Source organism: Solanum pennellii, chromosome 1 (assembly GCF_001406875.1).
Source record: "Solanum pennellii chromosome 1, SPENNV200".
NCBI lineage: Eukaryota > Viridiplantae > Streptophyta > Magnoliopsida > Solanales > Solanaceae > Solanum > Solanum pennellii.
In genome coordinates, this window is record NC_028637.1 from 101055432 (window position 1) to 101078610 (window position 23179).

At 31.2% G+C, this 23179-nt stretch overlaps 2 protein-coding genes across 3 annotated transcripts in view; one reads left to right on the top strand and one right to left on the bottom strand.

The window, feature by feature from the left end:
- Positions 1–8212: 8212 nt before the first annotated feature.
- Positions 8213–14660, bottom strand: LOC107007895 (solute carrier family 40 member 3, chloroplastic). The gene is made up of 13 exons (XM_015206727.2): positions 14518–14660; positions 13039–13246; positions 12870–12933; positions 11817–11941; positions 11536–11625; positions 11276–11452; positions 11108–11182; positions 10769–10870; positions 10573–10681; positions 10348–10494; positions 9273–9379; positions 9060–9173; positions 8213–8545 (listed from the first exon to the last, which is right to left on the bottom strand). Exons 1-13 carry the CDS (start codon positions 14658–14660, stop codon positions 8252–8254), a joined length of 1755 nt encoding a protein of 584 aa, XP_015062213.1. The 3' UTR covers positions 8213–8251.
- A 4461-nt stretch (positions 14661–19121) lies between these two features.
- The window catches only part of LOC107025656 (high mobility group B protein 10-like), a 6504-nt gene continuing 2446 nt past the window's right edge, over positions 19122–23179 (top strand). The window contains exons 1-5 of one of the 2 annotated variants that reach the window (XM_015226422.2): positions 19122–19323; positions 19710–19785; positions 20732–20939; positions 21065–21208; positions 22127–22347. In XM_015226422.2, the coding sequence (XP_015081908.1) occupies positions 19124–19323; positions 19710–19785; positions 20732–20939; positions 21065–21208; positions 22127–22347 (849 nt within the window). In that variant the 5' untranslated portion in view covers positions 19122–19123. The remainder of the gene's footprint in view (positions 19324–19709; positions 19786–20731; positions 20940–21064; positions 21209–22126; positions 22348–23179) is intronic. The other variant, XM_027913914.1, reaches the window with a different exon arrangement.

Consider the following 23179-nt stretch of genomic DNA (forward strand, 5'->3'; position numbering starts at 1 on the left):
ATATACTTTTTCTGTCACTAATTACTTGTTCACTTTTGAATTGACACACTTATATTAAAAAAATAATTATTAACATAGTGAGTTTATTATTTTATATCTATTTATTATGAAGTGGATAAATTAAAAACTTAATATTTTCAAAAAATTATATATTTTAAAGTAATTAATTAAAGCATAGTAGATATAAATATTTTATTTTTTCTTAATTTATTTAAATAACTAAATAATTAAAAATAATTAAATAAAAATAGATAAGTAATTAGGGATAGGGCGAGTACGTGAGGATTTGTTTGGTTTTTGTTTGTTGGTGAAGAAGATAATCTTGGGATTGATGGTTGCCAAGTTTTTGATGTAAACTCAATTCTCAAGGTAGGTGTTAGTGAAGTGGATCTAAGAGAAAATGTCCCTTCTCAAGGTCTTTTTGGCAAACTTTGGACTTTGTGCTCTTAATAAGTACACTACTAATTCTTTCTTTTCTTTTGGGAAATGGGAAGGGTGCTCTTTCCCTCCCTCGCTAAGCTAGCGTTTAGTCATAAATTTTTAAATATTTTTAGTAAATATTATTTGAGTAAAAATTTAGGTAAAATTTCATTATGCGTTTGATCATAAAATATAAGAAATATATTTTACGTTTTTAGAAAAATATAATTTATATCTATAAATTTTAAAAATTATCAAAACTAACTATAAATTTGTATTACAAGTCAATTAGATGTTTGTTACAACAATAACAAATAGTGTCCATGACAGTAGAACAATGTGGTAATTTAGAGTGGGTGCAACAATCATTATTCCATAAATCGTGAAGTAGACGAAGCAAATGACTTTGTTACCTTGAGTTAATTTTTCATCAACAATTATATTATTTTTAATATTCACTGAATATTTAATCACTATTTTGGTGTTTACGTAAAATTATGTAATACAACGTAAACAACTACTATAGATAGTATTTTTGTAAAAGATAAAAGTTTGGGGTAAAATTTTAATTTTTAAAAGATTCCAAATAATGATATTTGGCCCAAATACTAGAAAAAACTAGTATTTTGGGAATTTGGGATATTGTCAAAACATTTGTCAAATAATGACAAATTATATAGACAAACATTATTTGTCAAATTTTTACCAAATATTATTTGAGAAATCTATGATCAAACGGGCCCTAAAGTTTGCAAATTTTTTCTCTATTTTACACTTCTCTTATCCCAATACTAACTTTAATAGATTCTTCTATTTTAATATTTTTAAAAAAAAATTAGTAAAAAGAAAAATTAAATAGAATTTTTTTAATTAACTTATTCCTAATTAATTAAATATTTTGAAGAAATAAGTTATTTTTGTTATAAATCTATTGTGTTATGTGGATGATCCATTAGAATTATCCAACAATTAATTGGATTCATGTATTAATGTTTCCAATGTGATAAGATTCTAAGGTGATATGAACCTTGATGATAACTATGCATAATTGCAAGGTGACCTTTGACTATGATATCTCAACATTATAAATAGAGATATCATTCACCATTGTATATACTCGAATAAGAAGAAAATTCCCCTTCTTCTATCTACTTCTCTTGTCTTCTTCTCTTTATGATTATATTCTTATGAGCTTGATTTTATAACAGTTTTTTAATAATATAAGACTTCAGTTATTGAATAAAAATAATTTTAAGCGAATAAGATTAATTTCTTTTTAAAATGGTACTATTAAAGAAAATAAAAAAAATTAAAACCATCACTTATTTTTCTTTAAATAAAAATGATAGATTACGTAGCTATTACTGGCTAAAAGTAATAAATTCCAAACTTACTTAAAAGTTAAAAATACAAGTCTCCCCCAAAGACGTCATAATACGTATAAAAATAATTGTTTTCTTTTTATTTTATGACAAAGAGATTCTCATTGTGGAATTACTTGAAATCTTCTCCCAACCTCAGGCATTTTGTTTTTAAATTTGTGCTCTGAATATTTAGTTTTGATCTTGCGCAATTGAACTATTCTACTGAACATAACACATTAATTATATGCTACACAATATTAAATTTATCGTGTTAAGATATTCGCCATCAAGATGAATAAAAAAAAATTTATAATTAATTATTGAAATTGTAAATTTATGACAATTTAAAGAAATATTTCGTGTCTCCATTCATCGTGTTTACCCGAGTCTTCCTACATTATTCTTTAAGTGTATAATTAACCATAAAATTGATTAACCTATTTTTTTTTTTTGTGTGTCTCTGAGATTGTCTTATCAAAAGTGGGATTTGAAATATAATTGATGATAATTAGGCTATTGTCTTGATATTGTCTTATCATGTTGAAATTAGTGAACCATACTAGTTACTTAATGTGATTTAGACATTAAAATTAATACAGCTAGGAATATTATTTTATTTTTGAAAGTGAATTTAAAAATAAACTATAAATCTACAAGTGTCTGAAGTCTCCAATTTTCCAAATTTCCATGCTTAATTAAATTATATGTATGTCACAATAAATTTAAAACAAAAGAAGTAACATTCATTGTTTGGCTATATATATAGAAATATAAGATATGTTTATTCTATTTTAACAAGGTGTGTTAAACTTTAGCTAATTATAAATACCAATCATTCATTTTGAAAAGATGCTGAATGGCTATATATATAGCTGCACTGTAGGACAGGAATACTCCTTTTAATTAATGGATGGAAATTAAACTAAAACAATGTATACAACCTTTTTAGGTTAAGCGCTAGAGCAATTACTTTCTCAATCCAATAATAATTATTCACATATTATTTTAGAATGTTCAAATATTCTCTCTGTTTTAAAAAAAATAACCTTCTTTTCTTTTTAATCTGTTTAAAAAAGAATGACCTCTTTCTTTTTTTTGGTAACATTTTAATTTCAGTTTTCCACGTGACATGTTTAAGGCCACAAGATCAAAGGATAATTTTATATATTCGACCTAACTTTAATTTATGACCACAAGATATAAAAATATTCTTTATACTATTAAACTTTGTGTCAAGTCAAACCAGGTCATTCTTTGTGAAATGAAGGAAGTAATATTTATCGACTTTGTAAAATTAATACTATATAATTTTACACTAGTTTCTAATTTACTCTTATCATTAATTATATATGATTATTTTTTTATTACATTTTCAAGATATTTCAGTAGAAATATCCTTTCATTTATAAGTTTTTAAGAAGTGCGTAAAACTGTAAAGTCAATAATTAACAAGTATTGTTAGACAAAGGATATTAACTATAGGTGTTATAGGTATCAGAGTTGTGATGCAATGGTTAGATTGCTTTATCCTCAATTAGGGGTATCAAATTTGAGCTTTGAATATAAAAAATTTTACGCTATAAATTTAACAGGTACCGCATACCAAAGTATAAAAACAAAAATTAAAGTTCACTCATTAGTTATAGGTGAACTTTTCATATTGCAATACAGTCACCAAGGAAGTAGCAACAATTACAAACAGTTTTAGCTATGACATTATTGAGGGATTCCAACTTATGATAACTTCAAGATTTTAGTTTTATCATTTCAAGAATCAAATTCTAATCACTAATTCATCACCTTTCTTTGAGTTTTGGGTTAATAGGGTTATATTCTTAGCAATTTTAGTGGGTTTAGATTTATAATATATGGGTTCAAATAAACCTACTTTATCATACTATCCATAACACATCTAGTATGGTAATTAATAATTGATTCAGGATTTAAATTGTTTGAATTTGATATCTTCTATTGAAATTATTATACTTATAAAATTATGAGTGATAAATTTATGAATGTAGCTATTTTCAATATTAAAATAAATATTAAATTTAGATAAATTTCCGCAATTAATGAAATAGATTTTTTGGTATAAATTTCAGTTGATTTAGTGACCGGAAACAATGTCAGAGGGAGTGCAGAATATATTAAGATTTGAAGTTTATAGATTCTATATTGATTTTTTTAATTCACAATAATAATTAAATTTGACGAGAGAAAAATATATGTGCGAAAGAGTTGAAATTATATAAATTATTTAAAATTTTAAATTCGCTTCTGAATATTATATTCACTTATTTCATTTACTTGTATTTTGAACTCAAATTAATTGAGGTATAAGTTTAGATCTTAAAAAATAATTCAGGAAAATAAAATTCTAAGTTTTTTTTTTTGATATATATTATTGAAAAGAATAAAGTAATGAAACTCAAGTTTGTTGACTACTGACAGGAAAACCCTAAACTGTACACTATATTAGTAGTAGTGCATTGTTTTATGGTCAGACACACACACCAAAAGATGTTTCTGCAGTGCACGCGACAAACACGGGCGATTATATTTATAGGCCTTTAACTTTACATAAAAAATAGTTTCGAATAAGTATCGAAAATCTATTTTTAATATAGTGGATAAGTATTATTAGACGGAGAGTATATTTACGAGGAGTACCATCTATTTGCTCATCATTTTCGAAATTTTACTTATGAAATATACTGAATATATTTGTTAATGCTATCAACATGATATTGTATATGTTGTGTCTGATACTTTTTTTAAAAAAAAATTATTAGAAAATTTATGCGGTTAAGCAAACTTATGTTATTTAATTACTTATTATAGATATGATCTGTTATAATTATCACTCACGATTAACATTATATATTATAGATATGCTCTTTCCTCTCTCGCTTGCTTCTCTCCTTCCTCTCCCAATCTCGCTTGCCATATATACAAATACATATGTATAATATATAATTATCTAACTAATATACATATACAATTCACCTCTATCCCACTTTTTGCCCTATCTCTCTTAATCTCACTCGCGTCTCCCCTCCCTATAACATATAGCTACGAGTTGTAATTATTAAATTATAACTTTGAAAAATAATTAAGCTATTTTTTAATGACTATATATAAAAGTTTTCCATTATTATTTTACCTCTGATGGATTTTTAAGTAGAGATTTCACGGTCCTCTATTTAATTTGATTTTTAAAGCAGAGAATTCATGGTCCTCTATTTAACCATACATTAATAACTACTTTCACGATCCGTTTAACCAAAAAAACAGATGGAATAAATAAGATAAGGTAGCCTAGCTACTTCTATAACATAACAGATTAAATATACGATAGTATCAATTAAAGAAACTACTGTTTAAGTTTTATTTATATGGATATTAAGCATATAAATGGACGACGGTAGTGCATTTATTCACGTGATTCACTGACTTTTCCTTTCTTTTTTCCTATTCAATCTTCGGAGTCTATATTAAAATCTAATTAAATTCAGATCAAACATTACAGAGCTCATTCTAAAATGATATCTTTATTTTATTTTTTGCATATTCACGATTTAAATTTAAAATCTCTAATTGAGAATAAAACAATTCTATCACTGTCCAACAACTAATTTCTTTTCCATTATTTATCTTTTGTGAATGTGAATTGGAATATAAAAAATAAAAATAGTTAATAAGTTGACAGATAGAAAAGAGAAAGTGAAAGGCATCAATCGTATCAACGGAAACCATTTATGATAGATTGGATGTGTGCTATAGTATTTATGCATCGCTTTACACTTGCATTACACATCTTATTTTCCTTTTTATCTTCATTAATCTTCCATCTTTTCTTTGACTATTACTAATTTCTTTTTCTGGTTGGTCCAAAAAAGTTTCTCTATTGTATTTATGTTTGACAATTTTGTTTTCTTAATTAGTAAGAACTAACAAAGCTAATCATCCTTTTAAAATATTAAAGAAGGAAAAAGAAATCAATACAATAATTTCTATTTCCAGCAAATTTTCATTTAAAATTAAAGAATTATTAAAAATGTTTAATCTCCTTCCTTTTTTTCTTTTTACAACCTTTTTACTTATAATTTTGCATATAGAAGATTTAAGAGTATTTCAATATATTATTAGAAACATAATTCGTACTTTGGATTATTGCATATATAAAATAAAGGGATAAGAGTTTTGAAAAATATCCCAACTTCTATCGAATTTACTGTTGCGATCAGTGGTGTAGCCACACTTGTATTGGACACCCTTCTTCGGAATAGTATACCGTATATACAAGTAAAATGATAAATTAAGTGGTTAAATATAATATTTTGAACACCCTTTACATGACAATATGATATAGCCTAGTGGTTTCAGGCACCTTGAAAGAGTTAACATACAAAAATTTAAAGTGTTTTGTTTGTTCGGATTTCATTACTAGATATTTTTTTTCACTTTCTAAAAAGAGTAAATTCACTTTAGCAATTGGACACCCTTCGTGAAAATCTTGGCTCCGCCACTGGTGACCTATTACCTCCCTAGACTATTTCATACCGTATTTTAAACATATATATTTGCTCATGTGGACATAAAAAATAATGCAAAATTGTACTTAGTAATGTTTTCACTGGGCACATATATACCTTTAAAATACATTATTAAATAATTCAGGGGGTAAAATATACACTATTAAATAATTCGATTAAAGTTGGGACAATTTTCAGACTCTCATCCCTAAAATAAATGATCATGAATTTGAAATAAAAATGAATAATTAGCACGAGTTTCACCTCTAAAAAGAAAAAATCGAAGTATGTTAATTAAGCGTTAAGATTTACAGTTCACTAATATCGACCAGTCTTTGATTCTGACTATACTTTGAAGCGATAAATTTGGAATATAATGCAACTCCTCGACATGAAGATACCAAAACATTGTCCGATATAATAACAGAAAATAATATAAATGTACTTTTGTGTGAAAGTGTGTTAAATTGTTATTGGGGTTTGTGGAAATGTAGTACTCATATGTAGTAGTAAAAGACCACTACTCACTCAGTTCAATACTCCAAAGCATTTCTAAGATATAAACACTACACAAATAATACGATAAAATATTCATATTAATTATTTTTCGTAATGAGATGGATATAAAATCTAAAGTAAATAACGAGACTCTCGAGAGAGTAAGAATTTTTTAGTAATTGGAATCTTTATGTAGAAACAGCGTGACGGGTACGTGCAGTTGACCCTTTACCCTAAACTCACTCGTGACCCAACAACCAAAGCTCCTCTTCTTCTATCTTATTTGCTACTATCAATGTATAATTTTGGCAAACATTGTTTTGTGCACTTTTTACAACATTCAAAGTAGCCTCCTTTTCAAATATGAAACCCAAACAAAGTACTACTACTACTACTATATTATTATTTTAAAAAAGGTTCAACTAGTTTTAAACAACTTTATGAATATGCTAAGATTAATGTGGAGAAGTTTCTATACCATTATTTGATTACTACAACAATGGTCCACCCTAGCCATAGTACCTCAGTGCCAGCTTAATTTTTTGAATTGAAATTATGATAATTTAATTTTTTTTTCATTTTACTAGCTGTCATGTACTAGACTTTGCCAGACAACAATTAAAGACCCTGGTCTGATCTAAATGTCACGCTATTCAACAGACAGATTTGAGTTGATGGTTTAGCTAATAGAGACTAGTACTCACAAGATGATCATATATATGGCTCAAAAACACTTTCACGTTATTGTGAGACATGAGATTTGAAGCGCCAATCAAATACAACTACAAACATTTACTTATGACAATTTGAAAACCAATTCAAAATTCTGTTTAATATGTCCTTACATTGATACTGACTCGCGTGGGAGCAAAACAACAATAAAATCATCTAGTTAAATTGCAAATATGGTACAAGAAATATAATGCACATGAAGAAGAAGAGGACCGAAAAAGAACTGCTTCTACGTACTCAATGTACATCTTTATGCTGTCGATACTTCAGAATGACATCAATGACGTTGAGCAGATGTACTAGTTATGCTTTAGATAAATGACTATTTCACATATCGCCAGAATATATGTACAGCTGTTTTGATATCTTGGGCATAATTAGTTTTCCAATTCTCACCTAAATGGCAGATCATGACATGCTATTCACTATACCATAGAACGGGTTTACACAAACAGGGGAACTCAAGCAGAGAAGTGTAAATTCTGCATTGATGTTAGTTGATATAATAACTAATTTACAGAGGGCCTGGATGCATTTCTATTGTGATGTACGACTTTCAATGTGTTACTTCACAAAGATAGGGGTAAGGTCTGTAATCCCCCACCCTCACACGACCTCATAGGGGAACTGTAATGGGGTATGCTGTTGATGTAACTTTCAATGTGATGACTAAAACCATGCTAATTATGTACTTTTGGCATTTCATAAATGAGGGCTAAAGGAGAAAAGAGTTCTTTGTGTATCGGTCGGATTTTCCAACCATCTACAGTATAGACATGCTGCCCCAACTACAGATACAAGGGAAAGCGTCGCTAGAAATCCAAAATGTGAGACATCATTTACAACTATTGCAACTCCTAACATTATTGATTCTGCTAAACTCGCAACAGAAACCTCGGTTGTTCCGATAAGATTGGCTTTAGATGCAGGAATTCCAGTTTGTAGAATCTGTTGCCCGATGACATCATAGGACATGTGTCCCAGTCTTGACAACACCTGTGGAAAGGGTCAATATCAGCCTTCATGAAAATTGACCATTTTCATAACATTTTAACTGTTATTAAATGATAAACATACCAGATAGTGTCGATGAAACTAGATGACAATATCAGATTATCTTTATAGTCACTAAATAATGAAAGTAGCAGAACATGCCAATGAAACTATCACGACGCAATTTGTTGAAAGATAAAGCACTGTTGAATATACCTCTTTAAATGCAAATAGAAAGATATATGGTTGTCATTTAGGATCAAAAGAGCCAAAANCCCCCCCCCACCCCAAAAAAAAAAATTAAAAAAAATCCTATGTATAATCTCTGTTTATTTTTGTTAGGCTAATAATAGAAATGTCAACTCAATGATCAAGTACAAAGATTGGTACGCCAAACTCAAATTGTAACTTTGTGCATATCAATGATCAATGGAGACAAGTTTTAAATAAATAAAATAGACATGGTTCGCCACAAAATTCTCATTAAAAGCAATAAAGGTAAGAGCAGTGAACTTACAACTAAAGCCAAGAAAAAGAAAACGGGAGTTTGCTGAGAAAGACATCCACTCCAATAAACAGCAACAGCCGTGGTCAGAAGGGAAGCATGGAATACTAGGCCAGCGGCTCCAGCCTGATATTGAAAATTCATGAGAGTTAGGCCCAGACTATGAATGATAAGAGGATATTATTTCTGACAAGAAGAAGATAGAATATACACAGTAGAGCCAACCTTTAAGATGCCAAGGTGCTTGACCATCTTTGCAGACACAAATGTGGCTGCAACGCCTACAAAAGCACATAATCCGCTGAAGCCCCCAATAATAGATGGATTTAAACCTGAAATTGTTAGAGTGGTGAAACATTTGAGATGAAGTGGTCACTACTTTCAAATTCAGGCTCTTTTAAGCATTGATGAGCTCCTGATTCTACATTTGAAAGCTTTTGCAGGCAGTGTAGTTCTCCTCCGAGCTATTAACTACGGAACTACAGAAAGCATATAGGTCATACAGGAGTTATGCAGTATAAACCCTTGCAAGTTACTGTAAGTTACAAAGAATGGTCAATTAGTTGCAAACATTTTAAAGATGGAGTGGATTGTTTACAGGATATGTGTCAGTCAGAGTTACAAACTGTTTGAATTTAAAAGCTGTTAGCACATAATTTACTCCTAAAAGACCACCACATTCTTTGAAGCAGTCATAATTTCACAAGAAAAATTTCCAGAAAGAAACAACCAAATAGGTGGTATATGTAAGTAAACCAAGTGAAAACACCAGTCCACTGCGTGAAACTGCACAAGGCACCATACACAGAGAAACAGTCTCCTATACTTGCAAAATCAGGCCAATATAGAAGTATTCTGGTGTATTATGAGGGTGAGAGAAACCGCTTATGAATTTATGATACTAGTTTATTGCTAAGTGATAAGATGTTTTAAGAGTCCCCACAACTGTGTGGATGGAATTATTTGTCTCCTTGTATGAGCTTGGACAACCCTTACCTCATCATAANTATGAGGGTGAGAGAAACCGCTTATGAATTTATGATACTAGTTTATTGCTAAGTGATAAGATGTGTTAAGAGTCCCCACAACTGTGTGGATGGAATTATTTGTCTCCTTGTATGAGCTTGGACAACCCTTACCTCATCATAACCAATGCAATTGAGATTAGAGACATCAAGAAAGCTAACGTTATAGCCATTTGTAGGTTTATTAAGTGTAGCTACCTTATCAAAATCCAGTATGTCACAGCAGCCAGAAATCTGAAGGTAAAAATATCACGAGACTAGAATCCGCAAATTACCTTGCTGTGTTAAAAATGCTGTCATTAAACCACCAGGTGCAAGAACAACATTGAAATATAGTAGCACATAAGCTATGCTTGCTGGAAGAACAGGTTGTCTAATATATTCAAACCATCCATGCTTTATAGCTTCCAGACCCACTCCCACTGAGAACAAACAACGGGCTTAGTATAAAAGTAAAATCTACTTCCACCTTCAACAAAACTGAACACAAGAGAAGATACCTATATTTTCTGATTTTAGTGAAGACGGGAAGGAACAACTTAAACAAGTTTCCACAGCACGGTCAAGAACACCAGAGGAAAGCTTGTTGGTTAGCCATGTCAGAGATACCTAGTAAATACGTGACCAGATCTGAGTGCTATGCAGTGCTTTAAACTTCAAATCACAAAATGAAATAGAACCAGAAGTAAGATTTACCACAATAGGAAGTGCCCCCATCATCAAACCAGCAGCAATTTTTAAGCATACCACCAGTTCATATTTAGCGAGAAGAATGCCAAATAATGCTGCTCCAACAATCTACAGTATTCCACAAAAAGGAGAATTATAAGGTAAATGATAAAAGACTTAACTTTGTTTAACTTAAATGATTATCACTACAAAATCCAAGTAAAGTATATTTGATAAACTAAACTATACAGAAACAAATATTGATATTTTTTTAATATACTTAAAAATATACTAGTTCTGATCACTAATATCCGTTATGCTACAAAAGAAGGCAGAAGAATAGCTTCCAATTAATGTGGCTATTACCTCACATAAAAGGTTAATACGGCTTAGAACAGCATTTGCTTGAGCAAGAGCAACTGGGCGATTGGTTCCAGCTAACTGTATAAACAAGACTAAATTAGAAAATGCTCAAGAACACATAAGGAGTTAAAAGTGAGACATAGGGGACAAAACAAAGTTCAATAACAATACCAAAACAACCCAATCACGCTCCACTGCAACCCCCAATGCCAACCCAGATAGCCTCTCAACAGCTCCCACTAGAACAAGCACAATAAACCAAGGTCGGAAAAGTAAAGATGATGCAGACGTTGGGTGAAGAGTATGACCATGTATAATCATTCCAACAGACATTAATTGGGCAGCTGTCTGACAGAATAGAAGTATTAGTGAACTTCGAGGAACTTTTGTTGCCTACACCTCTCCTTAATAACACATACAGAAAAGATTACCTGGACTATATATAGACAATTATATGCAGGAACCCGAGGAAAGTGATCCATAAGTTTTCCAACCAGAGGACCTCCACCAATTACAGCGAGCTGTACAAGTAAAGCGGAATGTAAGGAAAAAAAAAATTGAACTGGAAAATTAGTATTTTATTGTTATAAGCAACTCAGCACTACAATGGTGCTTGCAGGTACATAATCTGGGAACCTCCTGTACAAAAACAGTAAAATGGAAATAATTATCTTCTAGCCTTTATTCTTATGTATCACTTACTAATGAATACCTTAGCGAGGAAACCCATGAGTGCCACAGGAAGAAGACTAGGATGAATCAACGCAATGGCAGCAGGCGAGGCGAAATTCCAAAGTTGTTCCACCATATACCCAGCCAAGCAACTAGCATATAAAGCTGTTTGAATGCACTTGACATCAGAAATCTATAAAATGATGCATTACAGACATAATGCAACTAATGACTAACTGGTCATGTTTTCAAAGTCAAACTACTCATCAAACAAACTTCCCTTACCTGCCAGGGGAAAGGAGTGGTAGTAGTCTTCACTCTAACAGAAAGAATTCAGTGAACAATCCAATCAAGTGTAGTGGCCTGAAGCCTAGTTAATTTTTTAAGTATGTTTTTCATAGTCTACATTAGATATTCTGTTTTTTTTATGAAGTAAAAAGGATATCATTAAAAGCATCAAGAAGATGCAGAAAACAGAGCTGAGTACAATGACTCAGAAGCAAAAGCACAGCACAGTCAGCTCTATCATCTAGAGAAAAAATGACAAGGACAATAGTCAACTGATATTCTGTTACTGAAGAGAAAAGATTTAAGTTGGAGTTCTCAAATCTTCAGCTTGTACAATGACATTGCTTTGTGTGACACTTTCCGGATTACGAGATTCAAATGACCATTAATTTTTCATACAACTTATCAATATTTTGAATTGTTAATTATTGTGACTTATATAGTACCTTTTACGTAGTTATAAATATATAAATTTCATTTCCAAAAATTAGAAGATTCCATGCATAAATTGCCGCCAAACTTAAATTGTTTGACTCTTAAAAAACGAAAAGAGCAAAATTGGGACAGAGGGGGTATATATTATGTCCAAACCTTATATTGTCCAAATTTTCAAAGGACCTCCATAGATACTCAAGGTATTAGCATTTCACAGAAGTATCCTTTCATAAATTCCAAACTAGGTTGAGGTTCAGTATATATCATCATTTTAGAATACAGCAGACAGCAACTCATGCACTTTCAGACATGAGTTAAGCTTCTGCCACTACACTTTGAGACACCACTCAACTTAAGGGGAAAGACTAACCGTATAACCCTGCTGGATGAGCAGGAGTTGCAGCAATAATGTTCTGCTCCTCCTCTGATAAGACCTGCACAACATCAACAATAGAAAAATCAAAAGTGTAGTAGCGATAGTTAGACGGGAGCAGGGGCAATAGAAATGATTGAGCAGAATTATTCATAAAAGTTCCTACTGGCAATGTTGTCAAGAGAGTGTCCACAAATGTTCCCTTGGCTAGCAGATTTAGTGCTTCAGTTTCCAGAATATCAGATTTGAGATGAAGAACAGGTATTGTACAGCCACAATCATCAGTTGCAACATCATCCCGAACCTCTTGATCAGTTGCAATGTCAGTTAAGACGTCGGTATTTATGGAGCATCTAGTGTTAAGACTTCCGAGCCTGCATTGAAAGGAACACGGTTAAATTGCAATGACAATCCATAATTCTTTAGGATAAAGATAACAATCAACTACTCTCACATCACATTGCTATTTTCTGCAGACTGCAGTACTACATAAGCAGATTCCCATTTAGTAAAACCAACTGAACATCATTATTGCCAACTACAAGCAACCTACCAGAAAACATGCAATATTTATTCTAGTGATAATACTTCATCACTTGCTGAATAACACCAAGAGTTGAGACCACTGCTTGCTTCAATTCTGTAACATATGAGTGTGTGCAACAACAGCACTATGCTTCAACTGCAAGATAGTTGGGGAACACATGCACCCACATATATGTGAGTGTACATGTATATGTATTGTATGCATGAATGTGACACACAACAAAAACTATTACACACGAGTCAAGTCTCTTCCTTTGGACCATACAAATTGCAAACAAGTAGGATCGCAAAGCAAGATATGTTTTCCGATTAGAAACAAGAGACCAACTTATGAAAATCATGTGATATGAAGTTAGCCTGCCCAATCCTGTAAGGCTGTAACTATACATAGTAGAGAAGCCAGTCACTAGTTCATCCAGCAATAACGTCGAAAGCATACTCCTATCTCAAGAGATACAATTCAACTGCACTGAAGCCAAAATGCACCAAACAGTTTTAAAAGCTTTAACTTCATCTGTAATCCAATCATAAAGAAGTCACTCGAACTGCATTAAACAACTCACAGTTAGCACCAATTGAACAATCACAAATGACAATAAGACCGAATGTCAATGAGACTTACATTCATCCTATAATATGGGATACCAAGTTTAAACTGCTCCTGCAGTTCTAGACGTGACAACTTCGCTATATACCTCAGCCTTACTCGATAGGTACTGACAAAGTCCAATTTCATTCGTTCTTTTTGGACGCGATTCATATAAATATAGTAAAGAATATTTTAATATTGTTATAAAATCTTAGTGTGCTTTATCATGACATACTATATCTGTTTCATGATGATAGGACAATATCTAATTGTAAGTTATTATAGGTGATCTTGCTTCCTTTATCCGACTAGTAAAATTTTCTAACCACATAAAAGAAGAATCAACATCACTACTCACAATCCACAGGAAATTAGAACATAATGACACTAATGTATGCATAAATCCACCTAATCAGGATCTCAACTAATGCATTTGAAGGAGTAAGATCATGATCACACAGTACCAAATCATTCATTTACATTGTCCATTTACAAGGAAAAGCATAGCACCTTTGAGTGGTAAAGCGAGGAGTTAACGATCGAAAGCGAGGAGTTAAGGGTCGTATTCTAAAAGAAGAGGAGGAGGTAAGAGGAGCTTGACGGAGAGTAAGGAAGGCGGACCAAGACTGAGCGTGAGAAACGACAACCACCATTGTTTATTAAACTGCTTCACTGCTTTGAAGCACGGTATTTCTTCTCGGTGACTACTCATACAGTCTTCAGCTCCGGCGAGATCCTAGGGTTTGGATTTGGGTCATTCGATTGGAGAGATGTGTGGTCAGTGAATTTGTGGAAATTTCAAAAGGAATAGAGAGACGGCGGATTAATCACAAATGGATTGCCCTTTTGCCTTTGGTTCGACACAAATGGATGGATTGCCTTTCAGGCCAGAAATTTGCTGCTGACGTGTTTATCTTTTTCTCCAATGCTGTGTGCCACTTGATGAAAACTGCTTGCTAGTACATTCTCCAGCCATATTCATCTTTTTTATATATATAAATATAATATAATAGAGAAAAAAATTATAAATTGAAAATATAAGGTAATTGCCTCTTCGAATATAATAAATACCGTGACTATAAAAATATAATAAAAAAGACTATAATTAATAATAAGATTAAATTATAAATTAAATATAAAATTAATCATTAATTTTATAAAATAAATAAGTATAATAAAATATTTTAAAATAATATAATAAATAACTATTCGTATGTTTCTACAGAAATTGTTCAATTGGTCCGTTAACTGTGGCGGAATGCGTGAATTTCAATGTTAAATCAAATTATCAATGATTTTTTTTTGGCCTAAGTGATCCACATCCACTTAAAGTTGTCCTCATATTTCACTTGAACACCTCAACTAAGGAATGTACCTATTGAACACTTAAACCTCAAAAAAATTATACCTATTTGACACAAACTGACAATCAATTGAAAAATAAAAACGCGTGTATCTCAAACACGAATTCATATTAATTTTACCAATAATATGATGACACGTGGCATTACATTCAAATTTTTTTTAAACCTCTATATAATTAATTCATAAAGTATTTTAAAAAATTAAAAAAAATCTATTTTTAATTAAAGCCTCCACCCTCCCCACTTTCCTCCTCCTTCTTCAGAAATACTCATTTCTGATTTTCCATGGAGTTGGTGTCGCTCCATCTCTTTCTTCTCTTCCATTGGTATCAATACTACAATGACACACCATTGTTGTCTATTCAAGCTAAATATGCATTATCTTTCATTTCGATAGCACTAAAATTTTTCACTCATTGTCTCCATCTTTTATACATTAAAAATTATTTTTTAGAATTGAAAAATTTTTTACAGACTTTTGCCCAAAAAAATCTATTCATATTTTTTTCATCATTGTAAATGAAACTTCTTCGAGATATTTGAGACGAAAATCGATATAAGAAAAAAGAGGAAAACATGAAAGAACAATGAGGGTGAGAGAAAGAGAGGTGGAGGGAGTGTGGTGTTCGTGCCTGTGTAAATAAAAGAGATAAAAATGGTGAAAGAATAATATGATAGAAAGAGGGAAGAAGACAACTGTCCTTCTTCTTTTTTGTTAATTAATTTTTTTTTTAAATTAACTTAGGGGTATAAATTAAGAAAAAAAAAGGAAAAATATTATTTTTAATAAATTAACGCGCTCAAGGAAAGTGAATTACACGTTTTTTGCCATGTCAGCATTTTGTGTCTAATAGGAATGACTTTTGAACAAATAAAGTGTTCAATTGGCACAAGAATTAGTTGAGATGTCTAAATGAATTATGCGGACAATTTTGAGTTGCTGCAGATGACTTAAGCCTTTTTCTTTTTATTCGTCCACTATTTCATATTCTTGCCATTTTTAAGAAGAACCACATTTTCCTCACTAGGAGAGTTTGAAAAAGAAAAAAATATATATTTACTATATCTTAAAGGTGTTTCATAAATAATAAAGTTTGTTTTATTATTTTTACAAGTATATTATTTTTATGAATAATTGTTTAATAGTTAGAGAATAGAAAAATTAAAACATAAAGATGTATTTTTATTATTATTATCTTCATTTATTTTGCTATAAACAAAAAAGAGTCGTGGAAAGTAATTAAAATATTTCATATTTTTATAAGATAATTTCCTAAAAAATAAAATAAAAATCATACACATAATTAACTACTACTAAAGTTTACATTTTAAAAAAATAACAATCAATCGTGCACATAAGGCAAAATCCATTAAAAGAATAAAAGAAAAAACATAAAATAAAAGGTAACAATAAAAATCATAAATAGTGAATAAAGTACTTTTATCGTCGTAATATGATTATATGAAGTACACACATTGAAAGAAAAGATGGATGTTATGTTGTGTTTTAATTGTTAGAAGTTTTCCTCATCGTGTTTTTTTCTTTTTTATAGATTATTATATTTGGGTTGGCTTGAAACAATAGTTTTAAGTCAAGAATAAAATATTGAATTTAAATATTCTTTAAGTTAAAAAATAAAAAAAGAGCAACTTTCACATATAATAAACACAAAATTTAAATTTGTGTATTATAATAAAGTTTGCATAATTGTGCTTCATATCAAACATATATATGTATAATTCGCTATATATGTACAACTGAAAGGTATGTCTATTTCGCTATATATACAAAGAAGTAATTGTATAATTCGTTGGCTCCTCTTCAAATTTTTATAATTTCGCTGACAGTCCATTTGTATAAATTGTTGTTAACCTCTCAGTTCAATTGTATGTGTTTGTATATTTGTATAAAATTTGAATTTGTGACAATTGAATTGAATTGTATAAAACGAGAAAGATAGAAATTATATATAATTTGAATTTGTATAAATCGAGAAAGAAAGAAAGGCAAAAGAGACTTGGGCAGAAATATACAATTGAATCGAATTGTATAAAACGAGAAAGAGAAAAATTATATATATTTTGAATTTGTATAAAACGAGAAAGAGAGATAGGCAAAAGAGACTTGGATAGGGAAATATTTGTATTGTATAATTATAAGTGTATACGACGAATATATGTATTTGCATGTGTATATACAAATTTCTCTTGCTTTAGACAAACAAAAACATAATTTATGCATTTTTATTGTATAAAGCGAGAGATGAGAGCGATAGGAAGCGAGTGGGAGAGGGAGAGTGGCAAACGAGAATATGAGGGAGAGAGGCAACTAGCAAATAATTTGTTATGGAACACAAATAAATCAAACTGTAGCTACTGTATTTATTTTACATTATTAGTTTGTCATTCTATAAAATTATCCGTTAAAAAAATAAGGATAATTTTTTAAAAAATTATTTTTTATTTTATCAAACACTTCTTAATTTATTATAAGTTATTTTTCAATTTATCTTGAGCTTCAAAAATTTTTAGAAGCCAAAATTAACTTTAAGATATGTTTGACCAACTTTAAGTCAACCAACACATCCTTAGTTGTGACATTCCTCCTTTATTGACATTTACGCAAATAGAAGTCTTTCATGGAATGCAACACAAATTCATTCTTAATTAAAAGTATTGAATTCACATTTTTTAAATTCTCACTTTGTTAGGAAGTATTTTCCAATGTGAGAGTTAGAGGTGTGCGAAAATCGAACGATCGATGAATTATATCAAAAAAATGTTATTGACTTATTGTTATTGGGTTATTGAGCTAAGTTTTTTTATGGTGTTATAAAAAAATTTGATTGGTTCGTTATTGATTTTCAATATTGAGTTATTTAGTAAATCGATAATTCATTAAGATTAATAATTTATGACTTTTACTTATAGATAAATATTAATTTCAATACCTTACTAGTAATTGACATTGTCCATTGACCTTTAAAAAATTCACATTTCACATTAATTTTGAGTTACAACTTCATATTATACAAAATGTCAAAATCTAAAGTAAATCAATTCTTTTTAATTTTTTTGTGTTACACTTGTATAATTTTTTTTTATGTTTGTTATTGTTGTTTCTATTTTACGAGCGGTTGTAAAGTTACATTATTGTGTTGTCACATTAAATTTATTAGAGTGTCATATATTTGTTTTTAAAAATATTTTCTTATTAATTAAATCGAAAATTGAATCGTTAAGGACCAAAAACAATAAATAAAAATATCTTATTAATTTGGTAACTGATTTAACAAATTTAAAAATTAAAAATTAAAAAATTAAATTAATAATATATAAAATCAAATCAAACCAAACTAATCTATGCATATCCCCTAGTTTAAATTTTCTTAAATATGAAATCATTATGTTTAATAGAAAGCACAATTACTTGTAATATAAAATTTTTCCACGTGAATCTGAATTTACTCATACTAAGGAGAAAAAAAAGAAGTTCCAAACTAAATATCACAAAAATATACTTACGAGACAGGTGGAATTACCAACGGATGAGATCTGTATGAATCCAACTACAAACGGTTGATGTCTTCTTGATTTTGCATGTATGACACATGTACGACTCCGGGCCCACAATGTTTCCACGTCAGACCAAGTTCTCTAAAAGTGGGGCCACATACGTGGACGATGCGTGATGAACCCATAAAAAACCAAGTCACGTTGGAAATTAGAGGGAGAAGAGGTGCAGTTTCAGCATGGCAGCAGAGGAGAAGAAAATCCACGGCGGCGACAAGTTTTCCGGTGCCGGAACTTATGCATGCGGCTTCTCGTCACCTATTGTTGCGGGTGATATCTCCACAATGCAGAATTTAGCCGGAGGGAGTTACTATGATGGAAAGGATAGCTTCTATGAAAAGCTTAACAAGCTGAACGAGCCCTCTGGGCTTAGTCTAGTGTGAGTACATTTGCTCCCAAAAATGTCTAAATAATGACTTTACTATTATATACTTTTTCAAATCCATCATCAACAACGTGGATCTGCGAAGGTAGAGTGAACGCAGAGCTTACCCTAGAGAGAGACTGTTCATTTTCAAATTCATGCCTAATGCTCATGACTAGCTATAGCTAATATGAAATGCTTTTTAGAGAGAAGTATAAATTTCTCAAATTGGACCAAGTTGCTTTTGGGTAATCCCAAGCATTAGATAGAGATTTTTGTCTTTTGATCTCGAAGCATGGTGTAATTTTCAATTACTATATTACGTATTAATTTTGGTGGCTTATAAGCTAGCATATTGAAACTTGAAAGTTGGTTGAGAGATGATATTTCTATATATGCAGCTTTAACTTAAGACAAACGAACCTGGACTTGCATCTTTTCTATGAAGAAGTCATTAAAAGAGGTGGATTTAATCAGGTAAATTTTTTTCCCACCATGGCTCAATGATTCAGATTTCTTATTTCTCTACTCATTACCAACAACATGTCATTTTCCTCACATAATGTCATTTTTTTCCCACCATGGCTCAAAGTTGGTTGAGTGAATTGATGCTTCTTTCTTCTGAAGCATTAGGAATGTTTCAACTCTTTGAAAAAGAGAACGAGAAAACAAAAAAAGGGAAATTAGATTTTTTTTGGAAATTGGATCATAACCCCCTCATAAAAAAAATGTATATGAGGGGTTATAATCATTAGCCAATTCGGTGTATTTCTTGTGTAATGTCTTCTGAATATAACCTCCAAGTTGTGTAAAATGGAAAATAACCTCCAGTTTGTGCGAAATGGAAGTGCATATAACAAAATAGAAGAATGAATAAAATCATTCACAAACTGTTTTGATGGCTATAGTTCTCTGAACTGCATGGCAGAATGTGCACAAAGAGTAGGCAGATGGAACAAATATGTAGTCAATAGTCACATTAGATTCAACCTTATCTAAGATATAATCATTTAGGATTCTGTGTGTTTCTGATATCTAATTGCTCTATGCCATAGTTTTTCATATCTGATAACTAGTTGCTGCTTATGAGTTAATTAAGGGGACAACAGGCAACATATTGAAACTACTAAAATGAGTATATTTTAGTACCGAAAATTTGTTCTCCTAGTTCATCATTTTAAAAGAACTTGTCTTCTATAACATTTTTTTTTCACTGTAGCATATTAAAATCTGCAAATAAGTGTATCTGAGAGGTATGCTGAAAAAAACGACGAGGAATTAACATGGTTCTGCTATTAATTTAAGTATTCGATCATAAGAATTTCTATTATGATGTAAATGAAATGAAGCTCCTACTAGCACTAATTTTGGATGTGCATATGACTTCCCCACTATCAGTATGTGCTTGATTTGCAATATTTAGGTCACTAAGGATGCTAAGTGGGGTGAAGTTGCATGTACATTGCATGTGAAAAGCAATATCACAATTTTTCCAACTCAACTTCAGAAGGTGTACGAAAATCTCCTTCTCCAACTTGAGCAACTGTATTACTATCGAAGTAGAGAAAAAGGAACCACCATGCAACCACCTAGTCAAGTTTCTGATGCTGCTAGGCTAGAACCAGTAAAAGGTAACTTTCTGGTTGAAACTTTGGAGGTCTATGGTTACTAGAAATTGAACTTTTCAATCACTTAGTTTGTGTGTGACTGGTTTTCCATCAATTTTCTTTGTTTGAAGATTATAGTCTCTCTTTAGGTTCTGCAGATAGGTCAGATGACTCTGCAGGGAAGAGGAAATTTTGTGATCGGTCATCTCCTGTGGCAACTTTGCACTCTAATGATAAGGACGGTCCAGTAGAAAAAAGGAAGTGCAAGAATGATAGTCGCCTAGTTTCGACAGGTATGTTATTCTTCATTATCTCAGAGACTTACAAATCTTCAAGCTTCCGGACTTCTCATTGGAATGTCACTTTTTGCAAGTAAGTTTAAACCATCAATGGACACACTCATGCTTTATGTCCTACAAAGCTGGGGATGGACCTAAGCTGGTACAGTTGTAGAGAGTTAACATTATGGAATTGCTATTTTTGTGTTCAATGTGAAAGGGAATTGGTAGATTTCTAATAATGCAATGATTAGAATATATATCTACCAAGCTTGTCTAGACAAAAAAAAAAAAGTGTGTGCGAGAGAGAGAGAGAGAGAGAGAGAGAGAGACTTGTTATACAAAGACATTTCCTGCAACAAAGTCCACCTCAAAAGCTTACTTGAACTATTCCTGTATCACTCTTGATCTTTCTTCGGTTCCATATGATTTAAACGCCAAAGATCCATTCTATTTTGGTGTATATGACATATATGATTTACCTTGGATGAATAAATGTGTTAGCCAAAAAAGAAAACAGAACAGGAGATAAATGAGGGGGGAAGAGAAGGGGAACAGGTGAAAAGCGAGGCACACATGGCATCAAGATTAATCTTTGTAGCAATATATATAATAGATGTTTCTTTTAACCTCTTTTATAAAAAAATAAAAATACAGAGTAGAAGATTTTATTTGCTTCCATTTGGAAGTCGTCAATAACCTTCCAAGGCGTGTATCTATCCTGGCATATTCCATTCAGATGTGTGCTATTTGTTTGGATCTAAGTTTCTCTTCATGCAATTACTTTGAGGAGTCATGAATTGATACTAGTTCTTGCAGTGTCTTAAAGTTACTAGACTGTCCAAGTAAACCTCAAATTTGAGTTTGTTACCTCAGGCGCCATCATATTTTCTAATGTCAGGACTCAAATTTGATCATAGTTTTTTCTTTCAGTAGGGCCAGAGACACCAGAGCAAAAATCTCAGAGTTCATCAACCAACAGACATCTGAGGAAAGACCCCGGTGCTCCAATAAGAGGAAGGAGTTCATATCAGATGTATGTCAAATTAGAATGTGAAAGACAAAAGAAAGTGCTTGGGGAGAGTTATGGTTCTAAGAAAGTCAGAGATATGGCCATTAATGCCTGGAAGACACTGTCTGAAAATGAGAAAGAGGTATGATGAAGTACTTATCATATAGTTGCTAGCAGATTCAAAATGATATGCCTCCTAACTTTCTTTATCATAATTTTGGCCATTTATGTACTCTTTATGTATCAATTAAGGAAATTTTGACCAAAATGAGCTATTTTAAAAATCAATTTACCTAATTAACACGTTTTTAATTTTTTTTACAAAAATAGTATAAACGTACTTTATAGTAACATTTTAGGCTTTATTTGATTTTAAAAAAAATAACGCCGTTAACTTAATAAACGTTACTGGCGGTAACGTTTTTATATTAAAACGTGACAGCGCCATATCCTCACTAAACGACGTCACTTTGTTATTAACTTAAATGTTATGTGGCTGCCAAACCCTTTCACCCCTTTCACCCTTTCAGCCCTTTCCCTGTAAAAAAAAAATTGGCAGCCGCCATTGTCACTTTCTAAGCCTCCATATTCCATTTTCGATCGGTAATTTGTGGACGAAGAGGAGGCGTGAAAGAACAAAAACACAGGAAGACAATGAATGGATCAAAACCTCATTTCGTGGATAAACGGTAGCGGTAGTTTTTCCAAATCAATTTTGGGGATTTCTTGTTATATAGAGTTTCACGATAAATTGCGGCTATCAATCTTCTGGAAAGCTTGGAATCAAGTTAATTTCCTGTGTTAGAGCCTTGAGGTATGTTTTTTTCCCTTACAAACTAGTAGATGGAATGCTTGAATTTTAGAATTTCTATCTTCTCGTATTTATATCGTTTTGGTTATATGGAATAATCACTCAAGAAATTCTAATCTGCATGTTCTGTTTTTATTTTGAATTCATGCATCTTGTTGATGCA

Excerpts from the sequence above, each read along its gene's own strand:
- LOC107007895 (XM_015206727.2), bottom strand. The coding sequence starts at position 14,660 with ATGGTGGTTGTCGTTTCTCACGCTCAGTCTTGGTCCGCCTTCCTTACT. Across the intron at positions 13,247-14,517 it reads CCTCGCTTTACCACTCAAAG|GCTCGGAAGTCTTAACACTA; the intron begins GTGCTATGCTTT and ends CTTTCAATGCAG. Across the intron at positions 10,495-10,572 it reads ACTAAAATCAGAAAATATAG|TGGGAGTGGGTCTGGAAGCT; the intron begins GTATCTTCTCTT and ends GTTTGTTCTCAG.